General features: G+C 34.9%; 1 protein-coding gene across 1 annotated transcript; it reads left to right on the top strand.

Moving 5' to 3' along the window:
• The first annotated feature begins 256 nt into the window (after positions 1–256).
• Positions 257–2,647, top strand: LOC127127784 (F-box/kelch-repeat protein At3g23880). The gene is made up of 2 exons (XM_051057064.1): positions 257–1,701; positions 2,349–2,647. Exons 1-2 carry the CDS (start codon positions 425–427, stop codon positions 2,392–2,394), a joined length of 1,323 nt encoding a protein of 440 aa, XP_050913021.1. The 5' UTR covers positions 257–424; the 3' UTR covers positions 2,395–2,647.
• The last annotated feature ends 11,540 nt before the right edge of the window (positions 2,648–14,187 follow it).

The following is a 14,187-nucleotide window of genomic DNA, read 5'->3' as shown; positions in this document are numbered from 1 at the left end:
ATAAGTTGGTCTCAAAAAATTGACCTAACAATATTCCTGCCTTGAAAGCATTCAGAATTTTCGGAGATGTTTCTCAATAAATCTCTAAATAACTTCAAAAATATTTTAAAGATGCATCTATAAAAATCTCCCATTCTTCCAAAAAAAATTTAAAAATATATCTCAGAAAAATGAAAAACTTGCTTGAATATGTGATTCAAAATACGTCCAAAAGTATATATGAAAACAAATATTTCATTTAAATTGTTCTCATCCTCTCTTTTCTTTAGAACCAAACATTTATGTAATTATAAACACGCCCTTTTATAGTTGAATCAAAAGGAGACTTGCACAAATAGGGTTTCATCAACACTTTCTGTTTCAAATTCTAACTCTAACCACATCGCTACATTCTTACCGGCACAAACAAACACATCTGCCTCTCATGAATTCACCTCCGGCAAAGTCTCGGAATTTAAACGGCGCTCCAACGGCGCTGCCAGTCCTCCTCGATGAACTAATTTCAGAAATTCTTTCATTGCTTCCTGTCAAAACTCTCATGCAAATGAAATGTGTTTGCAAGCTATGGAAGACCATAATCTTCGATCCCGCCTTTGCCAAATTGCACCTTCAGCGATCTCCGCGCAGCACCCACCTCCTACTAATACAAAATTGGTCCAATCCTAACGAGGGCTTGGATTGCAGTGTCGAACCCTATCCCGTAACTAATTTGCTAGAGATTCCGTTGCGCATCGGTCGCTTCAGTCCTTTCTATACATATAGGGATATCGACGCCATTCCGGTTGATCCACACTACCGATTGAAGAATCTAAGTTGCTGGCAGATCGTTGGTTCATGTAATGGATTGCTCTGCTTGCTCGGTGGTTCTTGTGCCACTAAGAATCACACCACCTGGCTCCGATTATGGAACCCAGCTACCAATACATTATCTGAAAAATTAGCGTATCTAACTAACTTTTGTTGCAGGTTCGCATTTGGTTATGATATTTCAACAGACTCTTATAAGGCAGTGGCTTTCTCTGCCAACAAGGTGAAAGTTTTCAGGTTTGGTGATAATGTTTGGAGAAACATTGAATGTTTACCCGTTGTTCCTTTTGCCCTTGAGGCTACGCGGCTCAATTGTCATCCATTTGTGTATAATGGTGTGTATGTGAGTGGAGCTATTAACTGGCTGGCTATTCGAAATAAGATCAATTATGAATGGAAAGATATTACCGTAGATCAATTTGTGATTGTCTCGCTTGATCTAGGTACCGAGACTTACCGGGAATTGCTGCCACCACAGGGTTTTGTTGAAGTACCACCCGTTCAGCCTTCTGTTACTGTGTTGATGGACCGTTTATGCTTTTCTCACCGTACCAAGGGAACTCATTTTGTTTTATGGACGATGATGGAATTTGGAGTTCAAGAGTCTTGGACTCAATTCCTCAAAATTAGCTTTCAGAATCTTCGTATTGATCATGGCATTAGTGACTCGCTGCCATATGGTTCTCAATTGTTCCTACTCCCGTTGAGTTCTTGTGAGAGGAGCAACACACTGATAATAGCAACCAATCAAGAAGGTGATGTTTTTTCCAATCAACGGGCAATTCTCTTTAATTGGAAACATAACAGAGTTGAGCAAGTTACATCTTTCTATAATGATATATTGTGGTTTTTTACCAAGGAATACGTTGAAAGTTTGGTTTCCACTTGTCCTAAGTAAGTTTCTCTTCAATGATTTATCTGTTTGATTTTTGTTATAAATTCATGTATGTTGATTTAAAATACTAGTCATTTCTTCATAATAGATGGTGTGAGTACTCTTTTTGTCATGACTTAGGACTTATGTTGTTTATTTGTTTTTATATTATCATAACTAGAAGTCAACCATCCCAAATAGTTGTTTATTTGTTTCTATATGTCTTTTGACTTCTACTGATTTAAGATCAAAAGAACATAGTCGGTCTATAGATCTATACATTGATGAGAAAAGGAAAAACATTATTTTCTATTCAAACTTGTGTTATTTTCATTTACTTCAAAACTTTGTTATAGATGATGAGTGTGTTTGTACTTACTTATGGGGGAATGAAGCTTTAGAATGAGTACCAAGTACCAGCTGTGTTCTGATTGAGTAAGTAGTTTTGCTTATGCCATTTCAAATATATTCCAAAATAATTTTGGAAGCTAGGATCATTTTATTCTTGTAGTAATAATGACTTTAGTGAAGTATCTAATTTTTAATACCATTACCGTCCTATCATTTGTGGAACTGGTTTGTCAGTATCTAGGTTGAAACTTGAAACTAATTTCTTTATTTTGATGTTTTATTCTCCTGTCTAATATGAGTCTGTTTTGAATCATAGGACCACAACATCAACTTCAAACACATATGGCGTTATTGATGGTTGATGGCAGGACCGGAGGAAGGAATAAAAGAGGCTTATTGAATCTTCAGTTTCATTAGTTTTAGAACTCATTTTGTATAAGAGATTTATAGTTCTATTGATGCCTATTTTGGACCTCTTTGAAGCAGTTGTAGAAATTTATTCCAAAATATTTGTGTTGTTTTGCAACTGTACTCCTATTTGCGTAATGGCCAATGGGAAGAATATTTGTGAAAGATACATATATCTTAAATGTCTACTTTAGCTCATTCATTAAACTAGACCACACACACAATAGAGAGATGTTATAGAATAGATTAAAGAGAGACAGTGCAGAAAAAGAGTGCAACTATGAAGTATTAATCACCAAGCAGCAGAAAAAGATAGGACATGTTCTTGTACGACTAGCTTTAATTTTGGAGGACCTTTACTTCATATCATGTGTCTAATACTTGATTAAGTAGGAAGATCTGCAGTTTAAAAGAACTTTGACAGATTATTAGTAGTTATTCATGTAGTTTATTTGGAGATAAGGAGTAGGATTGAGGTTCCCGACCCCGAGGATGATGAAGAATTTTGTTTGGTAGAAGAGGGTTTCAACTTCAAGAGAGGGATGGGTTCCACAAGGGTTGATCTTGAAACACCCTGCAGTTAGAGGATTCTTAACTCACTGGTTGGAATTTGGCTGTGAAAGTGATATGTGTTGTGAAGTGCCCATGATCACCAACATGCCCAAGTGTGCTATACACTTTGCAACTGGGGTTGTGTTGTAAACCTTGGTGTGGCTGTTTCCAGCAACTATAGCCATATTTGCAGATTTAATTGTGATGCTATTGCAGAGATCCTTGAATAATCTATAAGCTACTGCTATTTAGATTTATATCGTTACCGGTATATATAGACAACCAAAACACAATTCACTAATTGCACTAATCGACTCTGTCGAATCAATGCTTACACACTTCGACACATATGATGTATTTGACTCGTCGAATACAATTTACTTATACTTAGCTTTACTTTGACTATTTTATTTAATACAACTATGTCGAATACAACATTCTTATTAATACAACTACATTGAATGCAACATTCTTATTAAAACATTGAATTACATTTTCTAACGCACCTCTTAATTCATGTTTTTGAGACTTCTTATCTCAGTGTTTCTCTTAAACTCATTAAATTTGACTTTCTTCAGGAGTTTGGTGAGTATATTAGCTAGTTGTCATTCTGACATGAAATGCCCAAGTTCATAAAATTAAGTGTGAGTGCAACTTCTCATTAGATGCATTTTGCATGATGTCAAAACTATGATATTTTAGCGTTAATGTATATTGGACGATATCATTTGATTCTCAATGTGCATCTTAGCATTAGGAAGCATGGAAGCATTTGGAAATAAATTGGAAAATATTTCATGCATCAAAAATAATTTTTATGAAAACTTAACCTACAGGTCGACACATAGAATAAAAAAATTTCTCTGTGTTGACTCATCCGCTTTATAGGTCGGCTCATGTACTGCAGGTGTTAAAGCCTGTAGGCTCTGTTAGACGTGCCTCCTCTACAGGTCGATGCATGACCTATACAGGTTGATGCATGACCTATACAGGTCGATGCATGCGTCGAACAAGTCGGCTCCTGACTTTCGCTGGTCCATGCAACGAAATTTTTCAAAAATTCATAAGTTTTTCAAATCTTTTGCATTCCTTTTGCCTCTAAACATGCATGTATATAAGTACTTCATACATGCATCATTTCTAGCAAGGTTTCTAGAGAATAAAACCTATACGAAACCAGGATTTCAAAGCATTGTCATCATCTTCAACCCCATTCTATGCATACACGCAAATAAACTACACATAATATTCTTTGTTTATGTGCCATCTGGAATTAGAATTGATAACGTCCAATTTAGGTTGATTGTACTATAAATTTAGTTGAGATCTTTGAGAGTTTCAAATAAGAAAACCGAGTTGGGGTTTTGCTTTAAGATTGTTTAGGATTTGAAGGTTTTGGACAAGATTACGAAATCTGGATCGAGTCGAGTGAAGTCTTTGAAGAACGAGAGGTTCTTGCAAAGGAGTAACATGAGACGGTGAATCACATTGATAAATCTCGGGTTACAACAATTGCACGTTTTGGATTCGATTGAGTGAAAGTTTTGAAGAACAATGACTTTCTTGCAAATAAGTAGCGTGAGACAGTGAATCAAATCGACATTGTTGGGTTACTTGATCAAACTTTGATCAAGGGGAGAAAAAGTGTCATAATCAACATCAAACTTAGGGTTTGTAGGGTTGAATTTCTACATCTCTCTTGTATACATACATTTGTAAAGTAAGATTAATTACACTATCTCAACTCGAGTTCAAATTGAGGGCAAACGTACCCATAGCGAGATCGATTGGGGAACTGCCTAAACAAATCCTTGTGTACTCTTTCTCTATTTCTCTTTTATTTTCTGTTTGCAAATTGTTGATTTCATCGATCGTGCAATCAATTTGTTTGGAAAATATTTTTGATTACATTTTGAAATTGGTGTTGTTGAGTTGATCACAATTCCTTAGGTTGTGATTCAGTTTTAAGATCAACAATACCACATAAAATTCTAAACAAAATCGATTGCACACTAGGTGTTCGACAAATTATCTCAATTGATTTTTTGTGTGAATTATCATTGGAAGTAGACTATCCTTGTTGCTTTGCATTCAACTGGTTGTGATTAATTGTGTTTGGTCAATTTGTGATTAATTATCATACCTTGATTACTATTACGCATATTCGAGCTTTTTGATAGCGAATTCGGTTAGACGATTTTGATACGGGACACTCCCGCTTGGCATAAAATGTTCAAAACTACTTTTGTCAAAGTTTTTAACTAGTGATCTATTCACCCCCTCTAAATCTAAGCATATAGTCTAACAGGTGGTATCACGAGCTCAGGTTAATTCCGTGCTTGAATATTTGCTTATTGGAAAATTGCTACTGAATATAAAGGGGTGTACAATAGAGCACCAATTTTTATCGACGAAAATTATGGCTATTGGAAAGCTTGTATACGTATTCATATGAACTCGGTTGATAAGGGTCTATGGGACGTCATCATCAATGGTCCTAATGAAATTACAATGACCAATGGTGAAGGTGTCGTCGTACCAAAACCGGAAAATCAATGGAACCATAATGATAAGAAATTATGGTCATACGATTGGAAAGCACAAAACATTCTCATATCTGCACTCAGTGTTGATGAATTTTATCGTGTTTCCTATTGTGAAATCGCCAAAGTTATGTGGGACGCATTAGAAGTTTCCCATGAGTGAATTAATGAGGTCAAACAAGCTAGGATCAATACATTGAATCAAAAGTTTGAACTTTTCGTATGAAGCATGGTGAAACCATTACTGAAATACCAAAGAGGTCAACACATCTTATAAACTGGTTGAATGCTCTATGTAAGTCTATTTCCAATGATATTGCTACTAATAAAGTTTTGGGGTGTCTTGATAGGGAATGACATCCCAAGGTCACCGCAATCAAAGATACGAATAATCTTAAAACACTTGATCTTACTACTTTGTTTGGCAAATTAGAAGAACGTGAGCAAGAACCCACTTGCTTGGAAAAACATGAAAAAGAACATGAGAAGAAGGTAAAGATGGAGAAAGATAAAGACAAGGAGGTAGAGAAGAAGTCTATTGCTCTAAAGACTTCAAGCTCAAAGCCCTCACATAATGAGCAAAGTGATTGTGAAACAAAAGATGACAAGAATTCCGATGAAGAAGATATAGGGTTGTTCATAACTTTTTTTAATAGATACACGTGGAAACATGAAGATAAGTACTCCAACAAGAACCAAAACAAGTCTAGAAGGATATCTAACTCCTAAAAGGAAGATGAGAATAAGAAGGGCAAATCTAGAAAATCATGCTACAATTATGGAAAAGCAGGTCACTATAGGCCGAAGTGTCCTATGATCAAGAAAGATAAAGATAAAGGTCATCACAAGAAATCTAGCAAGTCTAGAAGAGCATATGTTTCCTGGGAATATGAAAGTGATTCTTCAAGTGATGAAAGCTCGAATTTAAGTGTCGAATTGGCCAAGATTTTCTACATGGAAAAAAAGAAGATTGTAAGCCACTTTAAGCTTGAATATACTCATGACTTATATTATTCTCAATTAAAAAAATCTTTTGAAAATCTAAAAGACAATTCGTAGAGGCTTTTAAAAAGTTAGCTTCAAACAAAAGAATCTTTTCACACTTAGAAGCTAAAATTTTAGAAAACGATAAAAATATGGAAGCTCTTAAGCAGTCTATGGTAGATATTCTAAAAGATAGGAATGATGATGAAAATCCCTTAAGGTTTGGTTGTGAATCTTGTCATAATTGGAAAATAGAGATAAATGCTCTTCAAGTTAAATTGGACAAAGCCTTACAACCAAAGATTTTATTTTCTATTGATCCATCAAAGTTTGAAAGGACTTTGAACCATTCATATAAAAAGCATAAATATGTTAAAAATGACTCGAATAGCAAAAGTGCATCTCATCACAACTTATCATGTCACTATTGTTCCAAGAAAGGTCATACTATTGAAAATTGAAAATTTAAGAAACTTTTTGTTCCTAAAGGAGCTTTTCAATGGTTTCCAAAATGCAACCTTGATTTAACTCACTCTCAAGGACCTAATGAAAATTGGGTACTTATTTCCCTTGTTTGATTCTACAAATTAAATATCTTGAATCTACGAAGAAGATGTGGTTTCTCGATAGTGGATGCTCAAGACATATGACGGATGACATATCTATTCATTGAATTTCTGCCAAAGAAGAATGGTTATGTTACTTATGGACACAAAAACACATGAGAAATACTTCGAAAAGGTAGTGTAGGTAATCCCTCATCTACTACTATCTCCGATGTTATGTTAGTTGATTGTCTTAAACATAACCTCCTTAGCATTAGCCAACTATGCGATAAGGGATTTAAAGTTACTTTTACAAACTCTTGTTGCTTGTTTGAACATAATGAAAAGAAGGATTTTATGTTTAAAGGCTTGAGGGTTAATAACACGTATATGCTTAACTTAGATGATGTACCATTGGTTGGAGCTAAGTGTCTAGTGACCATGAGTGAAGACTCTTGGCTATGGCATATACTCCTAGCTCATGTCAACTTTGATTTACTAAACAAAGTGACTTCAAAATATTTAGTAATCGGTCTATCAAAAATAAAGTTTTCAAAAGACTATTTATGCCATGCATGCCAAATGGGCAAGCAAACGAGAGTCTCATTTAAATAGAAAAACATTGTTTCAACTTCGAGACCTCTTGAGCTTTTTCATATGGATTTATTTTGTCCCTTGAGGACCAATAGCATATGTGCTAACTATTATGCTTTTGTGATAGAAGATAATTACTCGAGATTTTGTTGGGTCATGTTTTTGTATAGTAAATATGAGACTTTCTCAGCTTTCAAACAATTTTCTAGATTATCCCAAAATAAGATGGATTTGAAAATTGTTGCTATCCGAAGCAATCACGGAGGTGAGTTTGAAAAACACCTCTTTGAGAAGTATTGTGATAAACATGGCATTGAGCATAACTTCTCCGCTCCTAGAACTCCACAATAAAACAAAGTTGTGGAGCGAAAAATCGTATTTTAGAGGAGTTGGCTAGAACTATGCTCAATGAAGGTAATCTAACTAAGTATTTTTGGGACGATTCCATTAACATGATATGTTATTTCTTGCATAGGAAACAAATATGTCCTGTCTTAGACAAAACTCCCTATGAATTACTTAAGGATAGAAAAACTAATTTGTCACATCTTCACATTTTTGGATGCAAATATTTTGTTTTGAGCAATGGAAAGGATAATCTAGGTAAGTTTGATGCGAAAGTCGATGAAGGTATCTTCCTCGGATACTCACAATGTAGCAAATCTTATAGGGTTTATAACAAAAGATTACTTATTGTTGAAGAGTCAGTTCACGTTACTTTTGATGAGTCTTACCTGAAAAATATCGGGAAAAGCGTTTTTTTTTCATGATGTAGGTGTATCTTCACAAGATATTCTCAAGGAATCCTAAAAAGGAATTGATCAGCCTAAAACTATGGAATATGAGAAAGAAGAAGATAACGATTGTGAAGAGGAGAATGTTAAAAGTCCAGCTAAAGTGGATGATCTACCTTTGGCTTTGAGAACATTCAAAGATTATGCTATGGATAACATACTTGGAGACATTAACAAAGGCATGTCAACACGCTCCAAGATAGGTAATTTTTGTTATCACTTTGCATTCGTTTCACAAGTTGAACCTAAAAAAGCTAAAGATGCATTACTTGATGAGCATTGGCTTATGGTCATACAAGATGAACTAAACCAATTTAAAAGAAATGATGTTTGGGACCTTGTCCCTCATCCCAAAAATCCTCAAGTAATTGGCATTATATGGGTTTTTAGAAACAAACTCGGTGAAAATAGAGTGATAACTCAAAATAAAGCCCGATTAGTGGCTCAAGGTTATAACCAAGAGGAGGGCATTGGCTATGAGGAGACTTATGCTCTGGTTGCTCACCTCGAGGCTATACACCTTCTAATAGCTTATGTTTTCTCCAAAGATTTTAAGTTATTTCAAATGGACGTGAAAAGTGTGTTCCTTAATGGCTATATTAATCAGGAAGTGTATGTAGCTCAACCTCCCGATTTTGAAAATCATGAGTATCCTAATCATGTTTACAAACTAAAATGAGTTTTGTATGTTCTCAAACAAGCACCTAGGGCTTGGTATGAGCGACTTATTAAGTTTTTAATTGATCAAGGATACTCTAGGGGAAAGGTAGATACTACATTTTTCATTAAGGGTCAAGGAAAGCATAATCTTCTAGTTCAAGTTTATGTCAATGATATCATTTTTGGATCCACTAACATGCAACATGTCGAGGAGTTTTCTAAGCTTATATAGGGAGAGTTTGAGATGAGTCTTGTGGGGGAGTTGAATTACTTCCTTGGGCTTCAAATCAAACAACTCAATGAAGAGACATTCGTATGTCAAACCAAATATTGCAACGAATTACTAAAGAGATTTGGTATGGAAGATACAAAATCAATTAACACTCTAGTGCCTGCAAATGGAAACTTGGAAAGGAATGAAAATGGTAAGGATGTTGATGTCAAGAAGTATAGAGGTATGATTGGTTCTCTTCTATATCTCACTGCTTCTAGGCCATATATTATGTTTAGCTTGTGTATCTGCGCTCGTTATCAATAGGCTCTTAAGGAGTCTCATTTGAAAGCCATAAAACACATTCTTAGACATCTTCATGGTACTTCTAAGTATGGGCTTTAGTATTCTAAGGGAAGCGATTGTAATTTGGTTGGTTATACCGATTCTAACATTTTCAGTTGAAAATCGGATAGGAAGAGTACTAGTGGAACTTGCCATGTGTTTTCAAATTCCTTAGTAAGTTGGCACATCAAGAAACATGTTTTCGTTGCTTTGTCAACTGCCGAGGTAGAATATGTAGCATCCGGTAGTTGTTGTGCTCAAATTTTGTGGCTCAAACAATAACTACTTGATTTTATATTAAACTATAATGTATTCCTATTATGTGCGATAACATTAGTGTTATTAATCTAACAAGAAATTATGTGCTACACTCAAGCACTAAGCATATTGAGATCCGTCACCACTTTCTACGTGACCATGTTGAGAAAGGAGACGTCGTATTTGAGCATGTTGATAGCAAAAATCAACTTGCGGATATATTTACAAAACCTCTTGTGACCGAACCGTTTTTCAACATTCGAAGGGAATTGAGGATACTTGATATCTCAAATCTTGCCTAGATATGATTTGTTGCTTGCACTTTATATACTTTTTCTTTAACTTTCCTTGGAAGTTCTATCACATAAGAGTTCATCCTTCATCAATTCATATGTGAGGTAGTATTGTTCCATTTTCCCTTTTGTAAGTAAGCTTTTACTTTTGCATATTGTTTATGTTCTAAATGATTGATATTCTTGATGTATTAAATAGTACATGAGTGTTCACTTTCAAAAATTTCTATTGATGGATGTCAATTTATATGCTTATAGTGACTTTGTGCTATTATTTCTTCATGCTAGAAATATGCTATTGGTGCATTGGCTTGTTATCTATTCCGGCATGGAATATGGTTGAATATGTTATAAGGTTAGAATTTTTTTTGTTGTGTGTCATTGTTATGATAACATCTCTGTTTTGGTTTGAGTGGTGGTAAATCTATATATCCCCTTGCTAGAGCACATGCATGTGCATCATTTCAGGAGCAACAAAGACATGTGTCACGTAATCGTGTTGCTTTTGTATCAACTCAGAAGTTTTTTTATTACATTGTATCCTTCATCTTTCATGTTTGTGTTATGTTATTTGGCATAAGTTGTGGAAACTGTGTTATAATGTTGCTTTATATGCTTTTATTTATATTTAGGTATTATTTTTCAATATGTACATCATTTTATATGAGCGTTGTTGTATTGATGATCTTATCTTTGCAAACCGCATTTGTATGTTATATTGGTTTATGTGTGATTTAAGATACTTCTCATGGATTGTTTTGTTTCCTTTTGATGTTGTCAAAAGGGGAGAAGCAAGATGAAGTTGAGATGCATACATTCAGGGGGAGCCTTCATGAAAAAATGAAACACATCGTCTCAAGTTTTGCCATCACCAAAAAGGGGGAGTATATGAGTGCAACTTCCCATTAGATGTATTTTTGTATGATGTCAAAACTATGATACTTTAGCGTTAATGTATATTGGATGGTATCCTCTGATTCTCAATGTGCATCTTAGTATTAGGAAACATAAAAGCATTTGAAATAAGTTGGAAAAGGTTTCATGCATGAAAAACTATTTTTATGAAAAATTAACCTACAACTCGACACATACATGTTTCAGTTTGACACATAGAATAATTTTTTTTTCTATGTATCGACATACTCGTTTTATAAGTTGGTTAATGTACTGCATTTTTAAACCATATAGGCTTTGTTAGATGTGTCACCTCTACATATCGACACATGACCTTTACAGGTTGACGCATGACCTATACAGGTCGACACATGTGTCAAACATGCCTACTCATAACTTTCACAGGTTGGCTCATGCAACAAATTTTTTCAAAATTTCAAAAAAAATCAAATCTTTTGCATTCCTTTTGCCTCCAGACATGCATGCATATAAATACTTCATACATGCATCATTTCTAGCAAGGTTTCTAGAGAGTAAACTCTATATAAAACCAGGATTTTAAAGTATTCTCATCACTTCAACCTCATTCTATGCATACACACAAATAAACTACACATAATCATTCTTTGTTTGGGTGCCATCTAGAATTAGGGTTGATAATGTCCAATTTAGGTTTATTTTTTTGTAAATTGGGTTGAGATCTTTGAGGGTTTCAAATAAGACAAACCAAGTTGGGGTTTTCCTTCAAGATCATTTAGGGTTTGAAGGTTTTGGATAAGATTACGCAATTCGGATTCGACCGAGTGAAGTTTTTGAAGAACAGGAGGTTCTTGAAAAGGAGTAGCGTTGGACGGTATATCACATTAGTAAATCTTGGATTACAACAATTGTGCATTTTGGATTCGATCTTGTGAAAGCTTTTAAGAACAAGGGATTTCTTGCGAAGAAGTAGCATAAGACGATGAATGAAATTGACATTGTTGGGTTACTTGATCAAACTTTGATCAAGGGAAGGAGAATGTGTTAGAATCAACATCAAACTTAGGATTTGTAGGGTTGGATTGCTATATCTCTCTTGTATACATACATTTGCAAAGTAAGATTAATTACATTATCTCAATTCGAGTTCGAATTGAGGGCATGCGTACCCATAGCGAGATCAATTGGGGAACTGCCTAAACAAATCCTTGTGTACTCTCTCTCTCTCTCTCTCTCTCTCTCTCTCTCTCTCTCTCTCTCTTTATTTTTGGTTTGTAAATTGTTGATTTCATCGATCGTGCAGTCAATTTTTTTAGAAAATATTTTTGATTATATTTTGAAATTGGCATTGTTGAGTTGATCACAATTCCTTAGATTGTGATTGGGTTTTAAGACCAACAATACCACATAAAATTCCAAACAATATCGATTGTACACTAGGTGTTCGACAAATTGTCTCAATTAATTTTTTTTGTGAATTATCATTGGAAGTAGATTATCCTTGTTGCTTTGCATTCAACTGGTTGTGATTAATTGTGTTTGGTCAGTTTGTGATTCATTATCTTAACTTGATTACTATTACGCATATATGAGCTTTTTGATAGCAGGTTCAATTAGACAATTTTGATCCAGGATGCTTCTGCTTGCTTCCACGCGCCATAAACTTTTTAAAATTATTTTTGTCAAATTTTTTAACTAGTGGTCTATTCACCCCCTCTAGATCTAAGTTCATCGCCTAACACTAAGTAAAATTGTGAATAACCTTTCATCAGTCGTTGGTACAGACTAAAACTAAGTCGTTGGTACAGACTAAAACTAAATAGGTTCATAAAACACTGAGTTGCTTTGCTTTTTTTAATTGCATCAAGTCATAGTTTCAGCAATCCGTTCGTTGAAACTAAAGAATTATGCACAAACCTAACCATTAATATCATTTAGGTTATGCCTTCTTCATTGTTTAGCTTACTTCACATGATTAACTCTCTATGCATGCAAATTGATCATGGGTTGTGAGCATTACTATCAAATGCTAAATTTAAAATCTAGATTTTGTGTTTGTTATTCTTACCATAAAAGAAATGCTCAATAGAACATATAAATTTATATAATACTAATTTATTGACTCAAAATGACTAATACTGTGGAAACCTTCCGCGTACCTAGGCAACACATATGTATGTGAAACTTGTGCTACTTGTTTTGAGGGAATGAAGGTGATAGGGATGTTTTTTTTAGGAATCTATAATATAAGAAAATTACATGTTTTTTTAGGAATCTATAATATAAGAAGATTAAATATTCTGGAAAAGATGGCATTGCCCTTGCTGATGCAGACCCTTCCTATTTGTGTATTTTCTACAATCTATTTTGTGTCAAATGTTGTAATTTATTAAATACAAGTGTGTTCCAAAATGACAAATGGTGGAAGTGAGTTAATGCTAATAAATGCATGAGATAAAGTCCCACATTGGAATATTTAATCACTTTGTAAGTCCTTATAAAGAGTTAATATCATTAACTCAACAAAAGGACAAAAGAGGATAAAGTGCCACATGAACACATATGGTGGTCCCAAGCATTATGCCACTTGTCCCAACCTTACAACCACTTGCCGGTGTCGCCACCGGCGACACCGGCTCCGACTCCAGAACCGGGACCGGGACCGGGTCCGTGGGCGTAGGGCGCTAGTGGCGGCTTGTAGACGGCACTTGCAAAGGCGAAACCATGCAACTGTTGGTGAAACATGTTGCAGGCCAACCATTATGATTATTGGAAAAGGACATTGCTCCACCAAGGGTCGCTACCTTGTGAAACAATATCAACATGGCCTATAAAAGCATAAATCCGGATTCAGAATAAAATACACAAAATCCGAAAATCCTCTAAATAATTCCAGACGCTCTTCGTTGCATTCGGGTTTTCGCCGGTCTTGCGCAAACTCGATAAGGCTGAATTATCATGGGTATTCCTGCATCAGAACACTAAGACAATCGAGAGTGCTTGAAATACTATAAGGAAAGTGTTGCGTTCACGATTCAAGCCTGGATCCCTTTAATCTCTCCGAAATTTCTAACAGTCTTATAGTATCTCAAATC

Source organism: Lathyrus oleraceus, chromosome 3 (genome assembly GCF_024323335.1).
Source record: "Lathyrus oleraceus cultivar Zhongwan6 chromosome 3, CAAS_Psat_ZW6_1.0, whole genome shotgun sequence".
Lineage (NCBI taxonomy): Eukaryota > Viridiplantae > Streptophyta > Magnoliopsida > Fabales > Fabaceae > Lathyrus > Lathyrus oleraceus.
The sequence above is the reverse complement of the archived record's forward strand: the minus strand, read 5'-3'. Positions and strand labels throughout refer to the sequence as shown.

What these genes read in the sequence shown, in the direction of transcription:
- LOC127127784 (XM_051057064.1), top strand. Translation starts at nt 425, where the DNA reads ATGAATTCACCTCCGGCAAAGTCTCGGAATTTAAACGGCGCTCCAACG. An exon ending in TTGGTTTCCACTTGTCCTAA is followed by an intron (nt 1,702 to 2,348) that starts GTAAGTTTCTCT and finishes TTTGAATCATAG; the next exon opens with GACCACAACATCAACTTCAA.